This window comes from Lepidochelys olivacea (genome assembly GCF_965140295.1).
Source record: "Lepidochelys olivacea isolate rLepOli2 genome assembly, chromosome: 14".
NCBI classification, from domain to species: domain Eukaryota; kingdom Metazoa; phylum Chordata; order Testudines; family Cheloniidae; genus Lepidochelys; species Lepidochelys olivacea.
Window position 1 is genome coordinate 13,174,227 of NC_140424.1, and position 19,927 is coordinate 13,194,153.

At 37.6% G+C, this 19,927-nt stretch overlaps 2 protein-coding genes across 3 annotated transcripts in view; one reads left to right on the plus strand and one right to left on the minus strand.

Moving 5' to 3' along the window:
- Positions 1-1,013: 1,013 nt before the first annotated feature.
- ANKRD40 (ankyrin repeat domain 40) lies at positions 1,014-17,928 on the plus strand. 2 transcript variants are annotated; one of them, XM_084648138.1, is made up of 6 exons: positions 1,014-1,071; positions 2,797-2,959; positions 9,196-9,344; positions 10,645-11,130; positions 12,442-12,623; positions 15,812-17,928. In XM_084648138.1, exons 2-6 carry the CDS (start codon positions 2,826-2,828, stop codon positions 15,956-15,958), a joined length of 1,098 nt encoding a protein of 365 aa, XP_084504264.1. In that variant the 5' UTR covers positions 1,014-1,071; positions 2,797-2,825; the 3' UTR covers positions 15,959-17,928. The 2 variants fall into 2 exon arrangements, with proteins under 2 accessions (XP_084504264.1, XP_084504263.1); XM_084648137.1 differs by lacking the exon at positions 1,014-1,071 and having other exon boundaries at positions 2,564-2,959; positions 15,812-17,927.
- A 739-nt stretch (positions 17,929-18,667) lies between these two features.
- The window catches only part of ABCC3 (ATP binding cassette subfamily C member 3), a 76,369-nt gene continuing 75,109 nt past the window's right edge, over positions 18,668-19,927 (minus strand). The window contains exon 31 of the mRNA XM_084648586.1: positions 18,668-18,907. Within this exon, the coding sequence (XP_084504712.1) occupies positions 18,799-18,907 (109 nt within the window). The 3' untranslated portion in view covers positions 18,668-18,798. The remainder of the gene's footprint in view (positions 18,908-19,927) is intronic.

Here is a 19,927-nt window from a genome sequence, read left to right on the forward strand (position 1 = left end):
CTGCACTGCTGTAGCATTTTAAGTGTAGACATACCCTCACTCCTGTTAACTGTCTCAATGTCAAGTCACAGGTGGTTTTGCAGAAAAGGCACAGTCACGCTGTTGGGAGACATTGTTGCACCACCGCAACACAACTAGACTTGGCACCTCTGAGGTCACAAAAACAGGACATCCCTGAGCTGGATTTGGGAAGGGGAGCACAGAACGAGGGAAAGGAGATGGTTCCTGGGAGGGAGCGGGCCCTCCTGGGCAGGGTGAGGAATGGGCGTTGGGGAGCTGATGTCATGAGCTCTTTTTTCTGCTCTCAGCAGCTTGTTGGTCAGGTAGAAAACAGCAGCTGTGGCTTAAGGGCTCCTGCTGGGGAGCCAGCGGAGCAGCCTGGCGGGAGGAGGAGTAGCATTAGCACCATGGAGGAGGAAGAAGATGTAGTAGCCTCAGATGTGACTCAGATGGCAAAACCCAGGACTTTAAATGTCCTAGGAGGACTTACAGATTTCCTAGGACACCATCTGAAAAAAAGGTCTGATCCTAGGAAAACCTGAAAAGGTAGCAACCCTAACCAGAACACAGTGAAGAGATGTGTCACTGCAGAGCAATGAGGTGCTGTGGTCTCATGTGAGGCCACAGTGACATGGCACAGCATTGAGAGATGTCACTGGCTTCAGATATCATTGTCTCTTAGACATATCCATCACTGTGATGTTGATTATTTATAATTATTACATAATAATTGAGCATCAATATTATGTTCATCGTTGCATCAACACATCTGTCCTGATCAATGGTTAAAATAGAGCAAATCAGGAAGAGGCTCTTTCATCAAGGAGGAAGGGGGAGATATGGAGGGAGTGCTGTGTACAAAAATCAGGGGGAGGAAGAGATGCTCCTCTCTAGTTTTAGGAAAGGAGGGGGAGTTGTGCTGTCCTCCACTACTTCTTTCTTTAAACCCTAGTCCTGACCTTGCCCTCAGAGTCACATTAATGCTGCCTTGTCCAATAGGAGAACTGGACAAGAACTGTTTCATTGATTACAGAAGCCTGGCATAACTTTACAACTGTTGGACTGTGTCAGGTACTGTATGTCCTAGAGTGTAATAGAAGTTTGCTTATATATTTTTAAAATTCCTTTTTGTTTTGCTTTCAAAATTCCCTTATAGTGTTTGCAATCCAAACATTGCAGCCTGATGCTAATGCATGAGAACCAAAAAGTGACACTGAGAAACATGTAAAAAATGACTGTAGTCTATTTTAATGTTTCAAGTTGGATGAAGTGCAAAAAGTAAATACACATAATAAATGATATAATGTGAGATAGACAGTTACTATTATTTAATTAAATCTAAAATATTAGGTGTGATTCTGCTCTCGCGCTAGTGTATGCTGGGAGCACCTCCTCTAAAGTCAGTGTACTTACCAATATGAACTTAATGTAAAATCATAAGAATTAGGTCCATTACTCAAAACAGTGGTAAAAAAAGTTGTTTTTTAAAAATAAGATTTTTACGTGGATTGTGGATTCTCCATGTTTTGTAAAAAAGGTGGCTCTACTGATTTAATTAATTACTAGTCACATAGGCCCTGATTCTCTAAAGAGAATTACATCAGTAGACCCCCTGCACTTGCACAAAACCCTGTTGAAGTCACTGGGGTGTGTGCAGGCCCAGGGGTCTGTTCCCACAGTTTTTCTTTCAGGATCAGGGCCATAGACACTTTATTTTTACACTATCAGACATTACAGAACAAGTTATTTTAAATAGCTCTAAGTAATTGTTACAATCATGTAATTACTTACTTGAATAATTCTTACTAATGTTGAGATCCCATTACTTCAGTGAAACTATTTGCATGAGTAAGAATTAGGCCATTAAGTCTTTGAGTTTATTTTAGACTAAAGGCCAGATTCTGGCCCCCAATACAGCACCTTTGTGCTGGTCCTGTGGCCCAAAATTGCTTTAAAGGTGCTCTAGCTCAGCGTAGGTGTTATGAATTTTACTGGCACGTAGGACTCCCCAGATGCCATGATACAGCTGCTGCAGGTCAGCTGGATCTGAAGATGGAGTCCTAAGTGTGTATTTTAACTTGTGTTCTATAATAAGATAGTTGTGAAATAGTGTTTTTCTCACCCATGTCTCTCATTATTTGGCTTAGAATGAATAAAGAAAATTAGCACAATAGTAAAAACAATGTGAATTGGTGGAATCAATTGTGGCCCCAATCCTACAAATTGTTTTGCTGGATGGACCCATGTTCCCCACATGGAGACTTCACTTGATTTCAGTGGGGTTACACATATGGTGCTGAGCTACCTAGGCAGAACAACTTGCAGTTTGGGGTTGTAGGAATAAATAATGTTTGGTAGAAGATATTGTACATTCGAAATTCTTTGTATATTAAGCAATAATTCATTTTAGTTGAATAAAAGTAATCAAGTAGGAGCCTGAATATATCTGATGAATCATACAGCAAACAGGACAGCTACAACCAGGAATTGCATGCAAGGCTGTTGGTAGGAACTAAATATCTAGGTCAGAGAGTTGTCACAGATAATAGAGTCCCCCTGAGAAGAGTTTAGGAAACAGCAACAATCTAGAGATACTGTACTATGCAGTTGTCTTTAATGTTCTTCTGAAACGTGTGACTCTATCTGATTTAAACGTAACAGACAGAAAGTAATCAATATATGAATTTAAAATTAAAAGAATAAGAGACACCTCTTGTTATGCAGGGTTAATTTTATCTTTGACTTGCTGCTCAGTATGTTAGCTTTATAAAATGTTAAATCACCTTCGGTTGGCAGCTGCTTAACAATAAAGTGACCTTAGAGAGATGACAACTTTTATAGAGGAGAAAGAACTCCAGGAGAGACTGAGAGAAGCAGCTGCTTTGGGAGACATTGGGGAGGTCCAAAGACTGGTGGAATTCGGAGTGAATGTCAACTCTCAAAATGAAATCAACGGCTGGTAAGCCTTTAACAGGAATGAATTACGTGTATTTTTAAAGGTTAATAAAACTGACAATTTCAGATACTGAGAAGAACATTTTAAGAGCCTTTTATTCTTTGTCTGCTAATGATATGGTGGATGTTATATATGTTTTTCATATGAAATATATTAATGCAAGGCTATCCAGTTTTGACAGTTTGAATTCAGAATGTAATTTAAATGTCCTATTTAAACCCATTGCCTAATCCTCCCTCACTAGAGATGCTTTAAAATTATTTTAAAAGGAGGAAGTAATGGTACTGTTGATAATTGCTGTTCTGAGCTTACATTATTTTGTTTCAGAAGTTTTGATCCTTGGTCTCTGATTTTCTATTAGTTCAATGTGTTGCCACCTTCTATTACTTATACTGATGGGATTAGGAAAGCTGGCTGCACAAACACAGCACAGTAAAATAACATTCAGAAGGTAAACCTCAGACTGGCCAAGCTCGCTCATTTTTAGAGAGGCTTATTCTGGATTACTTTTAAGGCAGCTTTTAAAATAACTTCCTGTTATGAGAAAAGATCTTGCAATGTGTTTCAGTGAGATACATAAAGCCTCACAGATTTTTTTTGTTTTGACATTTCATTCAAATACCACTTGACAACCCTAAATCCTGAAACTCTTCTATAATGAACCATTCCCAGACTAGTCATAAAAATGTTGTTTTTTAAACATGATTTTAACAATTCAGGCATTCTTGAAGATTGTTTTACCTGGATTAGATTCAGTTTATATCTTTATGTGAATTACTGAGCTGTGCTTACATGAGTGAAAATAGGAAGTATGAAACAGAAAGGACAATAAACTAGAATTTTAAAAACTAAGGGCCTAATTTTCAGAAGTGCCAAGTTCCCATGACAGCTGTTACAGTCAGTGGGGGCTGTCGCTGTTCAGCACTTGTGATAATCAAGCCTTCTATGATTTGCTTTCTTTCTTTGTTAAGGAGTAGAAGTATGTAGTGATTTTTCTCCCATTTCACTTTCTCATTATTTCCATATGCATAATAAACTGCTGCTCATTACCAAATCAGTTTGTTCAAAAAACTGGCATTAAGACAATAAACCAAAATCTGGCATAAAATATATTTTTAAAAAATTGCTTCTTGTTCTGTACTTTAGCTATAATCGTGTCTTCCATATCTTTTGAGTCTGTGTGCAGAAGCTGCATCTCTGGAATGGGTCTCATGTATAGGTCTGATCCTGAGAAGTGCTGAATACTTGCAGCTGCTATTGACATAAATGGGATTTGTGGGTGCGCAATATCTCTCTGTATTAGACTGCATGAAATCCTCGTGAAATGGTCAGAATAAAACCCTAAATTAGGCCAGAGTTGCTGAGGTTTACATACAATTGGAGAAAATAGTGGTTGCAATTGTGCACCGTATCCATGCACTTGTGCAGAGCTTTGATGTTGTCATTGGGGCTCAACATGGGCACAAGAGTGTATCTGTGGAGTTCTCAGTACAGGCTCATAATTTAAAGTGGAAGCTGTGTGAATCTAAGCATTTATATCAAACATCTCCTTAGTACCTGAAGCTTTGTATTGGTACCTATTTTTTGGCCCACACCCATCACAGTGTGCCCACACCCATCACATCAGCCCACACCCATCACATCAGCCACACTATCAGAGGCTCGTTCGCCTGCACATCTACCGATGTGATATATGCCATCATGTGCCAGCAATGCCCCTCTGCCATGTACATTGGCCAAACTGGACACTCTCTACGTAAAAGAATAAATGGACGCAAATCAGACGTCAAGAATTATAACATTAAAAAACCAGTTGGAGAACACTTCAGTCACTTTGGTCACTCGATCACAGACCTAAAAGTGGCAATTCTTCAACAAAAAAACTTCAAAAACAGACTCCAATGAGAGACTGCTGAATTGGAATTAATTTGCAAACTGGACACAATTAACTTAGGTTTGAATAAAGACTGGGAGTGGATGGATCATTACACAAAGTAAAACTATTTTCCCATGTTTATTCCCTCCACCCCTACTGTTCCTCAGACGTTCTTGTCAACTGCTGGAAATGGCCCACCTTTTGATTATCACTACAAAAGGTTCCCCCCCCCCCGCCCTCCTGCTGGTAATAGCTCACCTTACCTGATCACTCTCCTTACAGTGTGTATGGTAACACCCATTGTTCCATGTTCTCTGTGTATATAAATCTCCCCACTGTATTTTCCACTGAATTCATCTGATGAAGTGAGCTGTAGCTCACGAGAGCTTATGCTCAAATAAATTTGTTAGTCTCTAAGGTGCCACAAGTACTCCTTTTCTTTTTGCGGATACAGACTAACACGGCTGCTACTCTGAAACCACAAAGCCTGGTGACTTTGTCAGAATTTTACTTCTGAACTCAAAGTGACATGCAGGGGGCTTGAATTCAAACTAAGAAAAGGTTTTGCACCAAGTCCAAAGAAACAAAACAGCCAGAGCTTCACAGACCTCTTCTCAGATGCCATGGGATTTTTGTTGTAAATAATATAGGAGTTCTTTCTGTTGAGTTATAACAATTATTTCAGCACTCTTAAAAATAGTGGCTTTTACCTCAAATGCATAGTCCAGTCGTGGAATACAGTACTTTACAATAACTGTCATGTCTTATGGCATTGTCTCCAGCTGAAAGCAGATGATTTGCAGTTAAATTCCTGTGAAAAGAAGGAAGTTATGGTGGGGGACATATCTTAGTCTTATCTAACTATCTTGAAAACTCCTATCTGTGCTGCTTTTATGTTTTTCCATCTTGTACCCATTCAGAGCAACCCCCCTCCCACCCCAAACATTAGTATATTAACACATTCTGGATATGAAGTTAAGCACACAAAATCAGGAAATTTTAAAATGATGGTCCTTGCATTGTAATGTAACTTTTATGATTCTTTACATTAAATATATATATTGAGGCATACATCTAACAACATATGCTTAACATTGGGGCTATGGTGATACAAATAATAAATAATGTAGATACAAGGGAGCTGAGTCACAGACACTTGTTGTGCAACCTCCCCTTTCTGGCTTATCCATTGGGTTTTTTGATTGTTTGTTTTTTTAAAAAATGCCAGGTATTTCACAACCCTGACTCAGACACCTTTATGGGAAAGCAGCAGCAGCTGTTCAATGCAGCAGGGATGGAGGGATTAAAATTAAAAGTCCAGATCCCCAAAACTCTGCTTTTGAAAACATGACTGCTTTTTTCTAGATCTCTAAAAGGGAGCTGAACTCTTTTGAAAATCTTGTCCCAGTTGTGGATGGTGAGCATTTTTGAAAATCTGGCTCTTAACATTTCATATGGAGACTTATTCCGATTGCAGACAACACTGTAACATTTTGATTTTCACTCTTGGAATTTTTGTACAAGAACTAATTTTTGTACAGGATTTCCATTTCTCAGTGAGTTATCCATCAATTTCATCACATTTCTGTCTGAAATTTTTTCGTTTATCTACTATTGTTACAAGTAGCTCCTAAAATTACTACAACTAAAAGAGATTAAAGGGGGGGAAATTCTCTATTTCGTTTTCAGTTTACATTGTGCATTTGACATCACTTTGTGTTTAGTCATCTTTGACGGTTGTTTTTCTGGGACTTTGAAACAGCAATAGGATAAAAAATGTTTTAAAAATGGGACAATAGAATAAAATTACTAAAATTGGCAAGTGATAAGTGTAGTTCTAGCAACTGTCTTTAACACAATTTTGAATTGAAAAAAATATTTAAAATAGGTGAACCTACTCAGGAACAAAAATTTGAGAATATTGTGTGGTTTTATAAAATATACACCAAAGATAACCAAATGATACTTGTTAAGACAGGCCCTAACTTGCTTCTATATAACCTTTGATAGGGACTAATTTTTGATGTAATTAAAAAAATACCCCACATTTGTTTTAACAGCTGTTATTTCTCCTAAAAAGAAACATTGCAAAGCACATCTGAATGACAAATGATAATTGAAAAATACTCATCAAGAGAGGTAGTGTGGGCTAATGAATGGGCAATGGGCTGGGAGACAAGAAATCAAGGTTTTGTTCCTGGCTCTACGACTGCTTGTGACCTTGCACAACTCATTTCACCCCTCTGGGTTTCCATTTCTTTTCCCATCCTTTGGCTGTCTTTTCTGTTTAGATTGTAAACCTTTTGAAGGAGGGACCTTTTGTCTCTTATTATATGTATGTATATTGTCTAGCACAATCAGGCCCCAGTCTCATCTGGGGACGCTAGGCACTACTGTAATATATATATATATATATATAATTATTACAGTAGTGGGTTTTTTAATCTGGGCCCCAGTTCTACACAACAGCACTTACTACAGTGAGTAATCCTATTGCCTTGTATTCTGTGGGGCTTCTTCCACAAAGAAATACTAAACCCAGTGATAAGAATTTGCACAATTAGGCCCTTTGTTTCTTGCAGGATAGTCTTAATCATACTGGCATATAAAACAAGCAAGATTCTGTGTGTACTTTGCTTTCTCTTGCTTTAATTAGTCTGATTCTCACATGCATGCATCAGGTTTTATAGCTACTCTACTATTTCCTCCCATCAGACCCTTCTTCAGGAGTAAACAAAACCAACCAAACAAACAAAAAACCCAACAAGAGCAAAAACTCTTGATGTGTCAGAGGTGGTGCTGTTTGGCAGAACACAACGTAGTCTAAATTTTAAAGTCAGACAGGTGTGACCACACCTTTTCCTTAAAAAACAAATGCTTCCTGGAGAAGGACTTTGGACTGAAATGAATCTTTTTAACCACATAAGTTTTCTAAGAGATTTTACACCACTTCTTTCTCACTCTTCTTGTATGTAACTCTAAACTCCTAAGATTCAACATCTTTTCCTCTCCTTGCTGTTAGTCTGGGGAAGGATTAAGAGTTTTCATGCAGTTTAAAGAACAGCATTGGGAGGGGTGGTGGAGAAACAGCACTAGAAAATCTTTGAAACTAGGGTACTGCTTTTAAGCTGTGAGATAGTGCTTTGCGGGGAAAATGGGATGGGCCATACAGTTTTTGCATATTATAACATGCAGACACATTGTAAAATCTTATAAACATCAGGGAGACTGACCCTCCCCTACATTTCTTCAGGGGATCAACTCTGGGGATTTCTCTAAAGAACAACCACTCTCCAGGAAAATGTGCCTTTTGCCTGAACCAAAACCACAGACCTTCTCTGTGGGTGAATTCTTTCCTTCACCAAAATCTCTGTATGAAGTAGGGGTATGTTTTTTGGAGTATATTTTTTCTCCCTTGCCAGTATCTGAGAATTTCTTTCTTGCGGTTGTTATGCTGACAAATCCTATATTCCTTACTAGGGGTTTTGCCTGAGTAAGAATGCCAGGATCAGGATCTGACTCTAATTGCATTATTCACTATCTCTGTAAAGCCACTAGGACTACAGTTTATATGAAAGTTGTAATGGAGAAAAGTGTTGAAATTGATCCCCTAAAAAGTTAGAGTTCTGCAAAGGTATTTATTGGGAATTTACCAGTGTTTGTGTCAGTGTGATAATTTGGTGAAAACCAGTGTAATACGAAAACTCAGTTCTTTTGGTTGTAAGGTACTGCGAAATGTCCTGGTGAGGAGTTATTTCAGAAAATAAAGATTATTCTAGTCAGCTCTGTTTTGAGATTTAATCAAATTGAAATCAGTTTGGTTTTCTAAAGATCTTTGCTCAGGAACTAGTCTGTTTCATTTTGGTTGGAGTGGTGCAGAGAAAAAAATTCTTTTTCTTTTGATTAACAAAATTAAACCTATTTCTATGAATTTAAATGATCACTTGAAATATGGTTCTGCTGTTAAGCTTATAATATATTCTGTCATCTTATTTTGAAAAAACAAATGTAAAAAGATACAGAAGGGTGACAGCTATTTTATATTTTTGAAATTAGTTTTAGCTTTTAAAAGCTAAAAGTGAGAGATTTAGTTAAACTTTAAAGCAAAAACCATCTGCTGTTGTCAAAAATAGTAACGTTGGTGGTAAAGGCATTACTGCAGGGAAAAACTATCAGCAGGTGTCACTGCAGACTACAAAAAATGTTCAAAGAATATATCTCAGCTTGGTAATGTATATTAGAAATGAATGTTGTTCTTTTTGGGGAAAGCTAGGCCTTGGCTTTTTTATACACAGTGGTATGAATAAAACTAATCTCTGGTAGCATGTTTATTTCATATAACACCAACATTTTCCTTGTGCAGGACTTGTTTGCACTGGGCATGCAAACGGAACCATGCTCAAGTGGTGTCTTATCTGATAGAGTCTGGTGCTGATAAGGAGATTCTCACAAGTAAAGGAGAAATGCCAGCCCAGTTAACCTCAAAGAGAGAGATTAGGAAAACATTGGGAGGTAAGTTTATTGGTTAATATAATAACTTTGAAGACTTGGTAATGACCAATTCTAATAATTATGGTCATGCTTTTGCGCGGGTGCTGAATCTGTATTTAAAAGCTTACAATTCTGTGGCAAAAAGAAAAGGAGTACTTGTGGCACAACCTTCATCTGATGAAGTGAGCTGTAGCTCACGAAAGCTTATGCTCAAATAAATTGGTTAGTCTCTAAGGTGCCACAAGTCCTCCTTTTCTTTTTGCGGATACAGACTAACACGGCTGCTACTCTGAATTCTGTGGCAGTAATTCCCATTTGGCCTTCAGAGTCTTTACTGAGAAAGAAACCACAACTTCAGGAATGTTGGTTCCATGGGCTTTTATGGTGACAATTTTTTTTTGTATGTGGGAGGGAAAAAAGCTTAATTTTGAAAAATTAAACTGTCATAGAACATGTTCACTACAAACATTTGCGGCTTGATACATATTTTCAAATGGAGATAAGGGGAGGGAAATCTTACTTTTATATATATATATATATATATATATAAAAATATATAAAGCCTTTAGTGTATATGACTGATAATTCCATAAAATATCAGGAAGCTTATTTAAGGGGTTAACTGCATTGATCTCAATTGAAGATTCGTATTTTATTCCATAAAAGTATAGTGATAGAGTAGCAGCCCCAAGGGATCCATTGGTATATTGTGCTTGTAACTGTCAAAGTAACAATGTTGCTACTAAACATGCGAATTAGTTTGAAGCCTGTTCAGAATCTTTAAGTTTTTCCTACCTTTTGCACTCCTTTCTTTCTGATTTCTGCCTTTGTTAATATCTATCTGCTGTTGAGTCAGTAGTTCTTTCAGTTCTAAATATATTGTATACTTTTCCCCCCCACCCACTCTTTTGGTATCCACAGCAAACCTGAAAATCTACTGCCCTCCATTTATTCCTCTGGTTTATGTCCATTATGAAGACAATGAAGTTATGTCAGCTGAGAATATGGCACAAAATATTGGCCACAGGACATTTTTCTTAAAAGATGGCAGATTCTATATCAAGTCCAAGTGTGTAGGGGGAAAGTAGAGGTGTTTGTGGAGTATCTTAGTCACACAAGCTTTGTTTTTATGGAACCCCTTAGCACAGTTATGTGAACTGTACATAGAGCTTTAGAGCTCTTTGTTTTGTTTTATATCCTCTGTGTGAGTGTGTGTAAATAGTCTGAATCTAAAAACCACGATGTACTAGGACAATTTTAGTTCTCCTTAACCAGTTATAACTAATTTTGTTCACTGGACATTTTTTTCTTTCCTCTATAGTGGAAGACGAACTTGCAGATTTGAAGCAAGACTCAGACTTGCCAATTGTCCCGAATTATTTGGCTAATCCACCTTTCCCTTATGTTTATAACACAATGAGTAACAGCATTCCAGACCCTTCCACTGGCTCGCTGAATGGAAACTTCCCCATACCCTTAGAATTGCAAGCTGTAGATTATCCCACTTCATTACCTCGAGTCAAAGCATGCACTTCTGCAACATCACAACATGCAAATGCTGCTTCTGCAGTGGCTGATAATGAAGATATGTCGACATCTCCTGGAGCCTGTACCATGCCAGAATGCCCAAAGCCTGTAGTCCAGAATGGTCCCTTTCACCAGGCATCTGTGCCTGAGAGCAGAAGTTTCCCTTCTCCAGCTGCATCTAAACAGCCTGTATCTCAGCAACAGAATGGCTCATGTATGGGGCCTATGCCAACATTTCAGCCATTTTTCTTCCCTGGAGCTTTCCCATTTAATATGCAAGGTAACATTAAATTATTATTACAAATTTTAAAAATTAATTTTACTATTCCTTTTTTGCTCTGTTCTTCCTGGAAGCGGTCATGTTGGAGAATGAAAATAGACTAGTCAATGTTATTCATGTCTATAGTACTTCTCTAGTCTTTCACTTTCATGTTCTTATGCATGAGGCATGATTCCATGTTTGTGTCTCAGGCATTTCAGGGAATGTTTAAAAAAATTGTATCCACTGGAATTTTTAATACAAATATCAATGAAAACATGTCTTACTCATCTAAGGTTTTGTAAAAACATACAGATGCGAGGGTAGTCTAACACCATAACTGTGGTACAGAACTCTAGACTCTAATACAAAACACAGACCTATGTCCAATTAATTTGAAAGAGAAGCTTTGTTAGCTCAGCTTGTACAGGTAGCTGACCACTTAAATGTACAGAGAGGAAGTATTATTTATCATTCCTTGGGGTTAATATTATATATATTTAGTAAAATCACCCCATCAGTTCAGTGTAGCCAGTTCTGGAATTGCAGTTAAAAGGTCCAGACCTCTATTTGAATGGGAGCTGTGAGAAGATCCATATGAATTTTAATGTGCGATCACCAAAAACAGAGCACTGAGTTATGCAATATTGGATTGCTCAGAAAATTGGTAATAGAAGATAAAAATGTTGCCAGATGAAATTCAGTTCAGAGCAGTAGGAAGTAGGTTTTTTACCCATGAAAGCTTATGCCCAAATAAATCTGTTAGTCTTTAAGGTGCCACCGGACTCCTCGTTGTTCAGAGCAGTAGTAACTCAATTATACTATAATTTTATAAGTAATATTGTCTGTATTTGATTATTATGGGTGTCTATTGGCCTATATAAAATAAACTTGACTATCTCAGATCAGTTCCTAATGGGACTCCACAGAAACAGCTACAAATGGTACCTTTGCAGTAGCTTCTCTGTGAAGGAATGAAAAACATGGAGGCTGAGCTACCTCCTCTCCTCTAGAAGTTGTCCTTTCAGACATGGTGGTTGTGGGAAGTTGATGAGTTATGTGGAAGCTTACATGGCCAGTGCCTGTGCTGTTCTTGTCCTGAATAGGATTCCAGTCTCCAGAGCTCGGAATTCAGCTCTTTTCACCTACCTTCGCATTAAATACAAATAAATCAAAAGTAATGAATGAAATGATTTTAGGGTAACATTTTGAGATTTATTATTATTATTGATGTAATGAAGTCACATTTATTTTTTTCCAGTTCTTATTTAGATGATCGTGCATATTTATATGTATATAGGTATTAATGTCTGTATGTTTATCTTTTACTAGAACTGGTGCTTAAGGTGAGAATTCAGAACCTTACTCTTAGAGAGAATGACTTCATTGAAATTGAACTGGACAGACAAGAACTAACATATAAGGAACTGCTCAGAGTGAGTTGCAGTGAACTGGGTATTAATCCAGAACATGTAGAGAAGATTCGAAAATTACCAAATACAGTATTAAGAAAGGTAAGAACCTTCAGCTTTAAGCAAAAGTTATTTTTATTGCTGTTGTGGACATCATTAAAAATGCATCATTCATCCCTCAAGCAACCTGCAATATTCCTTATGTCTTTGAATATGAGATTTGGCTTACTGCTATTGTTGCAAAGTGGCAAACGTCGTGTTTTTAACGGTGTTCCTTGTCTTAGAGAAATATAGTAGATCCATAACCAGTAATTAACTTTCTTATAATCCCCTGGCCATGGAATAAGTGGGCTGTCATTGAATGTTTCAGAATCTATAGAAGAAGAATAAAACTTCTCAGTCAGATGCATACAAGACTGGTGGGAGTGCATCTGATGGTCAGATCAGCCAATCATGCATAGCTATGGCATAGTTTGGGCCTGCAGCACTGAAGAAAGAAGCAGAGTTTGGATGGAGGATAAGAGACCATCCAAGGGGCTGGGACAAGGGAGGCACTTGGCTATAACTGTACTGTCAGTTACTCTACTGTTTAACATAATGTAAAAAGACATTAAGGAGAAGTCTTTGTATTTTATATGCCTTTCTTCCTCCTTTCCCTCCATCCACAAGTTAGGTCTAGGGGACAGAGCAGAAGAGTAGAAATCAGATCTGCATTCTGGTTCCCAGTCTGACTCCTTGTGTGACCTTGGGCAAGTCAATGAACTTTTCTGTGCATCAAGATAAGAGGGGGATTGTAGTAGTTGGGTAATTCAGAGGGTTGTGGTGTTTGTAAAGTGCTTGGAGATCCTCATATGACACCCTAAAATCAAGATATTCAACTTTACAGAATTACCTAATTTGCCTTCCAATCTTCAATTCATGTTTCCTAAACTAGAGGGTTGTTTTGACTGCAAAGTATCACAGATCCTGGGTCCTACAGTTAATGGTCCCCATCAGCATATTTCTCAGTTTGGGACTGATCCATGATCATCCCTTGCACTCACTGATAACACTATATTGCAAATATTGTGTTGAACAGTATTCTTTCATATTGGGAGGTTACAGTCAGAGCATCAACTATAGCTGAATTGCCTTGTTTTATTGACATCACCTTACTTCTGTGCTTTGAAAGACCTGCACTGATTTTACCTATACAATACTTGTAAGCCACTGAGAGTTGTGTGGTTAAATAAATCCTCAAGCAACTCTTTAAACCTTTATTTATACTGGATTTTTTTTTTTTGGAAATAGGTTCCTCTCTGTAAATTGTACAGTGGAACATCTTATTAAATGAGAGTGCTTTGTTTGGGCTGCTGCCATTTTTCCTATTTAATAAAATAAGCTCTAAACCCTTAACTTCTTGATGGCTTTCCTGCACTGACATTCTGTACTGTGTGACTTATATTTAACTATGTTCAGAAATTCAGTGTAATAACATACCCCATGACATACTGTCATGAATGGTTGAAAGGTTTATGATACCGAGGTGAGCCTTACTAATCTAATTAAACTTTAAACATTCCTTTTAAAAAGCAACTAAATTATAGGGAAAACGTTCTCAATTAGGAACAGTTTGTGCAGTCCTTACACAGGCAAATGTCCCATTGAAGGCAATGGGACATGCCTGCATAATACATGGAAGACTTGGACTTTTTGTATCTGTTTTCCTAGTTCACTAGTGACCCTTCCTTCACCCTCAAATCCTTAGGACATTGTTGGCGTCAAATGGTGGAGCTAATCTGATTAGTGCTAGATTAACAGACTTCAGTGGACCGTACCTGCATCCAATATAAGAAGACATTCTGACTCTTTACTTTTAAAGATTCATTTCTTGGGTTGCAAAGGAATAAGTAGTTCCAAAATATGCTAGCTAAGTCTGATTGTTCAAAGTGTCCTCTGTAAGAGAGTCGCTAATTCTTAGGCATTTTTGTCAGCAAAACTGGAGGACACTTGTTTTCTGAGATTTCAAAAAATTTAATTCTTAGTGCTTAATTCTAGTGACAAAGTATGGCCACTCAGGGGATCAGAGCCTGATCGCTTACTTACTGTTTGCGACTGCCTTCTTTTACTCTCTCTGACTTGCTTCAGCTAGGTCAGGAATTGGGGTGGTCGGTGTGCTGCTCCAGAAGAAGCTGGCTTCAGGGCCCCTTGGAGAGGAGGCATGGATCAATGTGAGAGGTTTTTAATGGGTTGGGGAGAAAGAAAGAAAGAAAGATTATTGGGGTGAGGGGTCCCAGAGGACCCTCTTCCAAGCTGTTTATAGATAATATGCAATAGATCTTTAAAGCACATAATACAAGCTTTAATTCCACTAATAATTTTCACTCCCTGTCAGTAATATTGAAGAACTCCCTTGAACTATAAATCTTCCCTTCATCTGTTGGTAACCTTAATTTTTTGTACTTGTTTGGCACATTAGTCTACAGTTGATACTGCATGTTGGAAACAAAAAGAATTAGAATTTCTGAAGAAGGATTCGGCCAAACCCAAATCACACGACAATGAAGCCAAACAGACTGATCACAAAGGGGTCAACTGAGCTTATTAATACTGTGAACTTGTCTGAGGATCTCACTCCCATTTGTATACATTTAGTTAACTAAGGGCTTGTCTACACTGGCACTTCACAGCGCTGCAACTTTCTTGCTCAGAGGTGTTAAAAACACCCCCTTGAGCGCAGCAAGTTTCAGTGCTGTAAAGCGCGAGTGTAGACAGTGCACCAGAACTGGGAGCTGCGCCCCTTGTGGAGGTGGTTTTTTTAGAGTGCTGGAAGAGCTCTTTCCTAGCGCTCTGCTGTGACTACACAAGCCACCTTAAAACACTGCCACAGCAGCCCTTAAACGTTGCCAGTGTAGACTAGCCCTAGGCTCACAGCACTCCTGTGAGAGGCAAGATCTCTATCCATTTAACAGATCAGAACACAGAGGCAGAGAGCAGTAAAATGACTTTTTCAGAGTTACACAGTAGCAGAGCCAGGAGTCTCCAACTAGGAAACTTTCTCCCACTTAAAATAACTACATTTAAAAAAAAATGAAATCTAAAGTAAATAGAATGCTAAAGTAATGCAACATGCAATAGGCGTGCCTGCTTGATAGCTAGATAAGCAAAACGGAGTCAAACTGCTGGGTAAATACTTGCCCCCTGCTAGCATACATCTGTTTTATCCTCCTTAAATCTGCCTAACTGAACTCCTGTACAATATTTATTGTGGATGCTACTAACATACTGCATTTTTAATTTGTTTATTTAAGGACAAAGATGTTGCAAGACTTCAGGATTTCCAAGAACTAGAGCTGGTTCTAATAATCAACGACAATAACTTTCTGTTTAGAAATGCTGCATCTACACTGACTGAAAGGCCTTGTTACAACAAGAAAGCATCAAAGCTGACTTATTAACTATTTAAAGCAGCATCAAACAAAATATTTGTATCTTGTCTTTTAAGCAATGGATTCAATGTTCAAGCATTGAACTTATAAGGGCTAATATCCTGAAAAAATCTATTTTATTACTTTTGAGATAAAGTTGACATGTTCTGCACAGTTTCAGCCTACAGCTCATGTCAGACTAACTTGCTCTGATATGAAACTGTGCTTATGAAAAGAAAGCAATGGTGGAATTCTCAGTCTATTCATGTAGCTAGCATTCTGTTCCTTACCCAAAATAATCCTGACTTCAATCACTGTAGAGTTAGCAGCTCTCAAGGAAAGGCTTAAATTGTTCTAATAATTGTTAGCTATAAAATAGCAGAAGCACTTATGCTAAAGGACAGAACATGAATCCCATTTAGTGTTTGTACCAAATTACTTAATGTGCACAGACATCCCACTGTCATTAATAGGTGATACATGCGTGACGTGACAAGCAAACACACCCCTTTTTTAGGAGGAAAATGGAAGGATTGAAGTCTGTGGAAGAAGCACAAAACTCCATTTGTCTCATTTAAGTATTAAAAAGTTACTAATTAGATGTGGTTTCTTAAACTGCATTTATAAATATTTCTCAGGTTGAAGATAAAATATTACAGTTGTTACTCAAATTGTAAATATACCATTGACCAAAATAGCTAGGGTTTTTTAAATCTCATGGCTGCTTGTCAACACACGGTATTGAAATGTTTGGTAACAAACGGTCCACTCCCTCTCTCTTTTGTTGCTTCATGATCAAGAAGTTTCTCTAATGCTTCTTTAAAATGGCAGTTATTTTTCACTCCATGGACAAGTCAATGTGATTTCCATATGAGAAAGGAGCACAAATATTGCAGTTCCATTTTCCTCCAACTCATCCTTTCATGAACAAGATCAGTCCTTGAAACCGTAAATTTATTATGTAAAAAGGAAACTAATTAAATGCTTAGCATTTTAAAAAAATGGGATGACATTTGAATCTTGGGCTTTCTAGGCATTTTTTTTTCCTTTTTCAAAGACAACTATTTATGTTTCTGATTGCATGGTCACCTTTTCACATTCCTGCTAACTTAAATTCAGTATTATGCTCCTCTGCTATGAAATCCTGGAATAAATACATTGGAAAACATTAAAGTTGAGTAATCTGTTAAGGATTTTTTTATCCAGTTTATTCACTCTTTTTTTAATTTACAAAACCATCCTCTTTAGAAGAAAGGATCTAATCTGTTTACCTAGCTATAGAAGTATGTACTGTACTGAGAATTAGATGGATTAAAGCTCTAGATAACAGGGAGAACATAGTTGATTGCTGATTTGAACTCCCCACTATTAAGATTTTTTCTTAGTGCCTTTCTTTTCCAAAGAACCTAACTTCCTAACTCTTAGTTAATTGGATTTAAGCAGTACACATTAGCTTAGGGTTTATAAAATGGATAATATCAGTAGAACAGACTGTAACAAGATAAGTCTTTTCTCATGGCATAAATGTTAAAGTAGAGATGCGATGCAGCCTGATCCAGTGACAATCTGTTTCTTTTATACCAGCTTACTGATGTTGATCTAACCACTGTGATGGAAGTTTATATAGTAGAACAATTGCTCACCATACAATTACAGACCTGCATTCTTACTCACTGACAGAAGAGACTATTTTAGGCTTTTGCCATTCAGAAGCCATTTTTTCTGTAAAAGTACTGTAGTTTTTATGAATAAACTGGTATGCTGTACCAGTGAAAAGATCAGCCATTGGATTGACTGAATTCATTTGCTATACTGATGATTATATTACGCAGTTGCTGGTAGCTATCTATGCATTCAAAGGAATATTTTTATACTTTATATCTTATGCAATTTATAACTGAGCATATTAGCTTTGCTAACTGAATTAATTGGATAACTGTATCATGTGAACATTTTTGTGTATGACCATCAAGGATTCATTACCTTTGTGCATTGCTACATGAAAATGTTTAAGTATTATTTAAGTATTAAATGAATTGCTTGACTCTAGATTCTTGTTTCTATTTAAGTTGTATTCTTTTTATAATTAATAAATTATTATTTTTATGTTCTCAAACATGGACATAGAATTTTTCTTTAGAAAAAAAATTGCAACTTTTCTACTACATAAACTGCTTTCTGTGGTGGTTGGTGTAGTTGCATGAGTTAACTGTGATTAATCGACAGCCCTAGTACAGATTCCTACAGACTTCACCAGGCTTTCAATTGTTTGGTTCTATAAGTACAACTATTTGCAGGCCTTAGATTGGTGGGAGTAGAAAGGAATGTGATAGACCCTGATTCTGCAAGTTGTTCTGGCCTGCTGGCCCAATGAAGCTCCACCAAGGTACTAGAACAGGCTGCAGTATTGGGACTGCAGCATCCAATGCTCTTGCCCCAGGGATATTTACTTACACAGGTGAAACATTCCTTGATTACTTTATTTTTAATGGAGTCATCACAGACCATTGTCAGTCTTCCCATTTTAAAACTGTGTTTCTGTATAGAAGACAGACACAGGTGTATTTTATATCACTGGTTTTACTTTACTAATGATAAACCAGAAAACAATACATGTTGGCTTGCGATACATACATTTCCTTGGCAGGATATTTGGCATTCTTTTAAGAAAAAATAAAAGCAGTTAATAAAATACTTTATGTATATATAAAATATTTTTTAAAATATAAAATTCATTTTTTCATCATTACGAGTGTGTAACAATTCACGTATCACAAGTTTAGTCTATTACAAAGACTGTTCTGTAAAATACAGTACATTCATGAGTCACTTTTGGGATGAGTCAGTCATTCAATGGTATAGAAGTCTTGCTAAGCTAGTCCAGCATCTTTAGCCATACTGTAGAAGACACCCCGGGATTCTATAAGGCTTGAAGGTGTATCAAATTCAGCTACTGTTCCTTTGTCTAGAACGAGAACCCTGTAAAAAACAAAAGCAGAAAACTGATATTGCAGAAGCTTTCCTTATAGGGAACTCAATTCCTTCAACCACAAAAATCAGGCATTTTTCCAAATCTTCTCTCCTTATGCTGAATCATTTTCACATGCTGCAACGCAACAGGCTAGACAGAACACCTCCGTGTGAGTTTATGCCTAATTTACAGAAGCACCAAACACCCACAGCCTCCAGAAAAGCCAGTCAGTACCTCAGCAATGAAGGCCATTCATTCCATGGTTTTACCAGTCTCCCAGTAGTAATAATCCATTTAAAAAACCTTTAACATGCAATAAATCTATCAAAGAACATTACACCCATTGCTGGTCACAACAGATCCATACAGGAGCTGGAGACGCCTCAAAGGGGTTGTGAGACTTGTGCAGTGGTGAGTTAACTAACACAGGACCTGCTCCTAATTAAGCCAATGGAAGCAGAATCAGGCCCACCTATTCAGTTATACTGTTCATAACCTGATTTGTAGGTCTAGAAGCATAACAGTGTGACAGTGAGAATTTCTGGTAATATTTTGATGTTCCTATGCATGCCTCAGTTTTCCTCTGTGCTTAGCATTGTTATCCAGTGTCGGCTCACATAGCTATTTGGGGTGAAATGAATGGATTAAAGGACTGGTTGAAACTGACCCATATAAATGGAGAACCTGGAAGACAATGGGGAATCCCAATGGCTAAGATGTTCACAAATAGCAACTAAACATCAAGAGGAAGGAGGTTTCTCTCCACCTCTTAGGAAAGCAGAACAAAGGGGAAAGGCGTCAGCTGGCTCGGATAAGAGTCACATCTGCTCTTTCTTTTGACTGACAAAAAACCAGAAGGGATTCCATGGCAACTTGGCTGGGTAGAACGCTGGTGGCCAGAACGGACTGTGTCTGAACCATTATTGCTCTATACGAACCTAAAGCACAAGGTAAGCAGTGTGTCAGAGGATTAATAAATCCTACTCTGTTTTGAAAAGGCTGGCTGGTGTCACTGCAAATACTCGCCG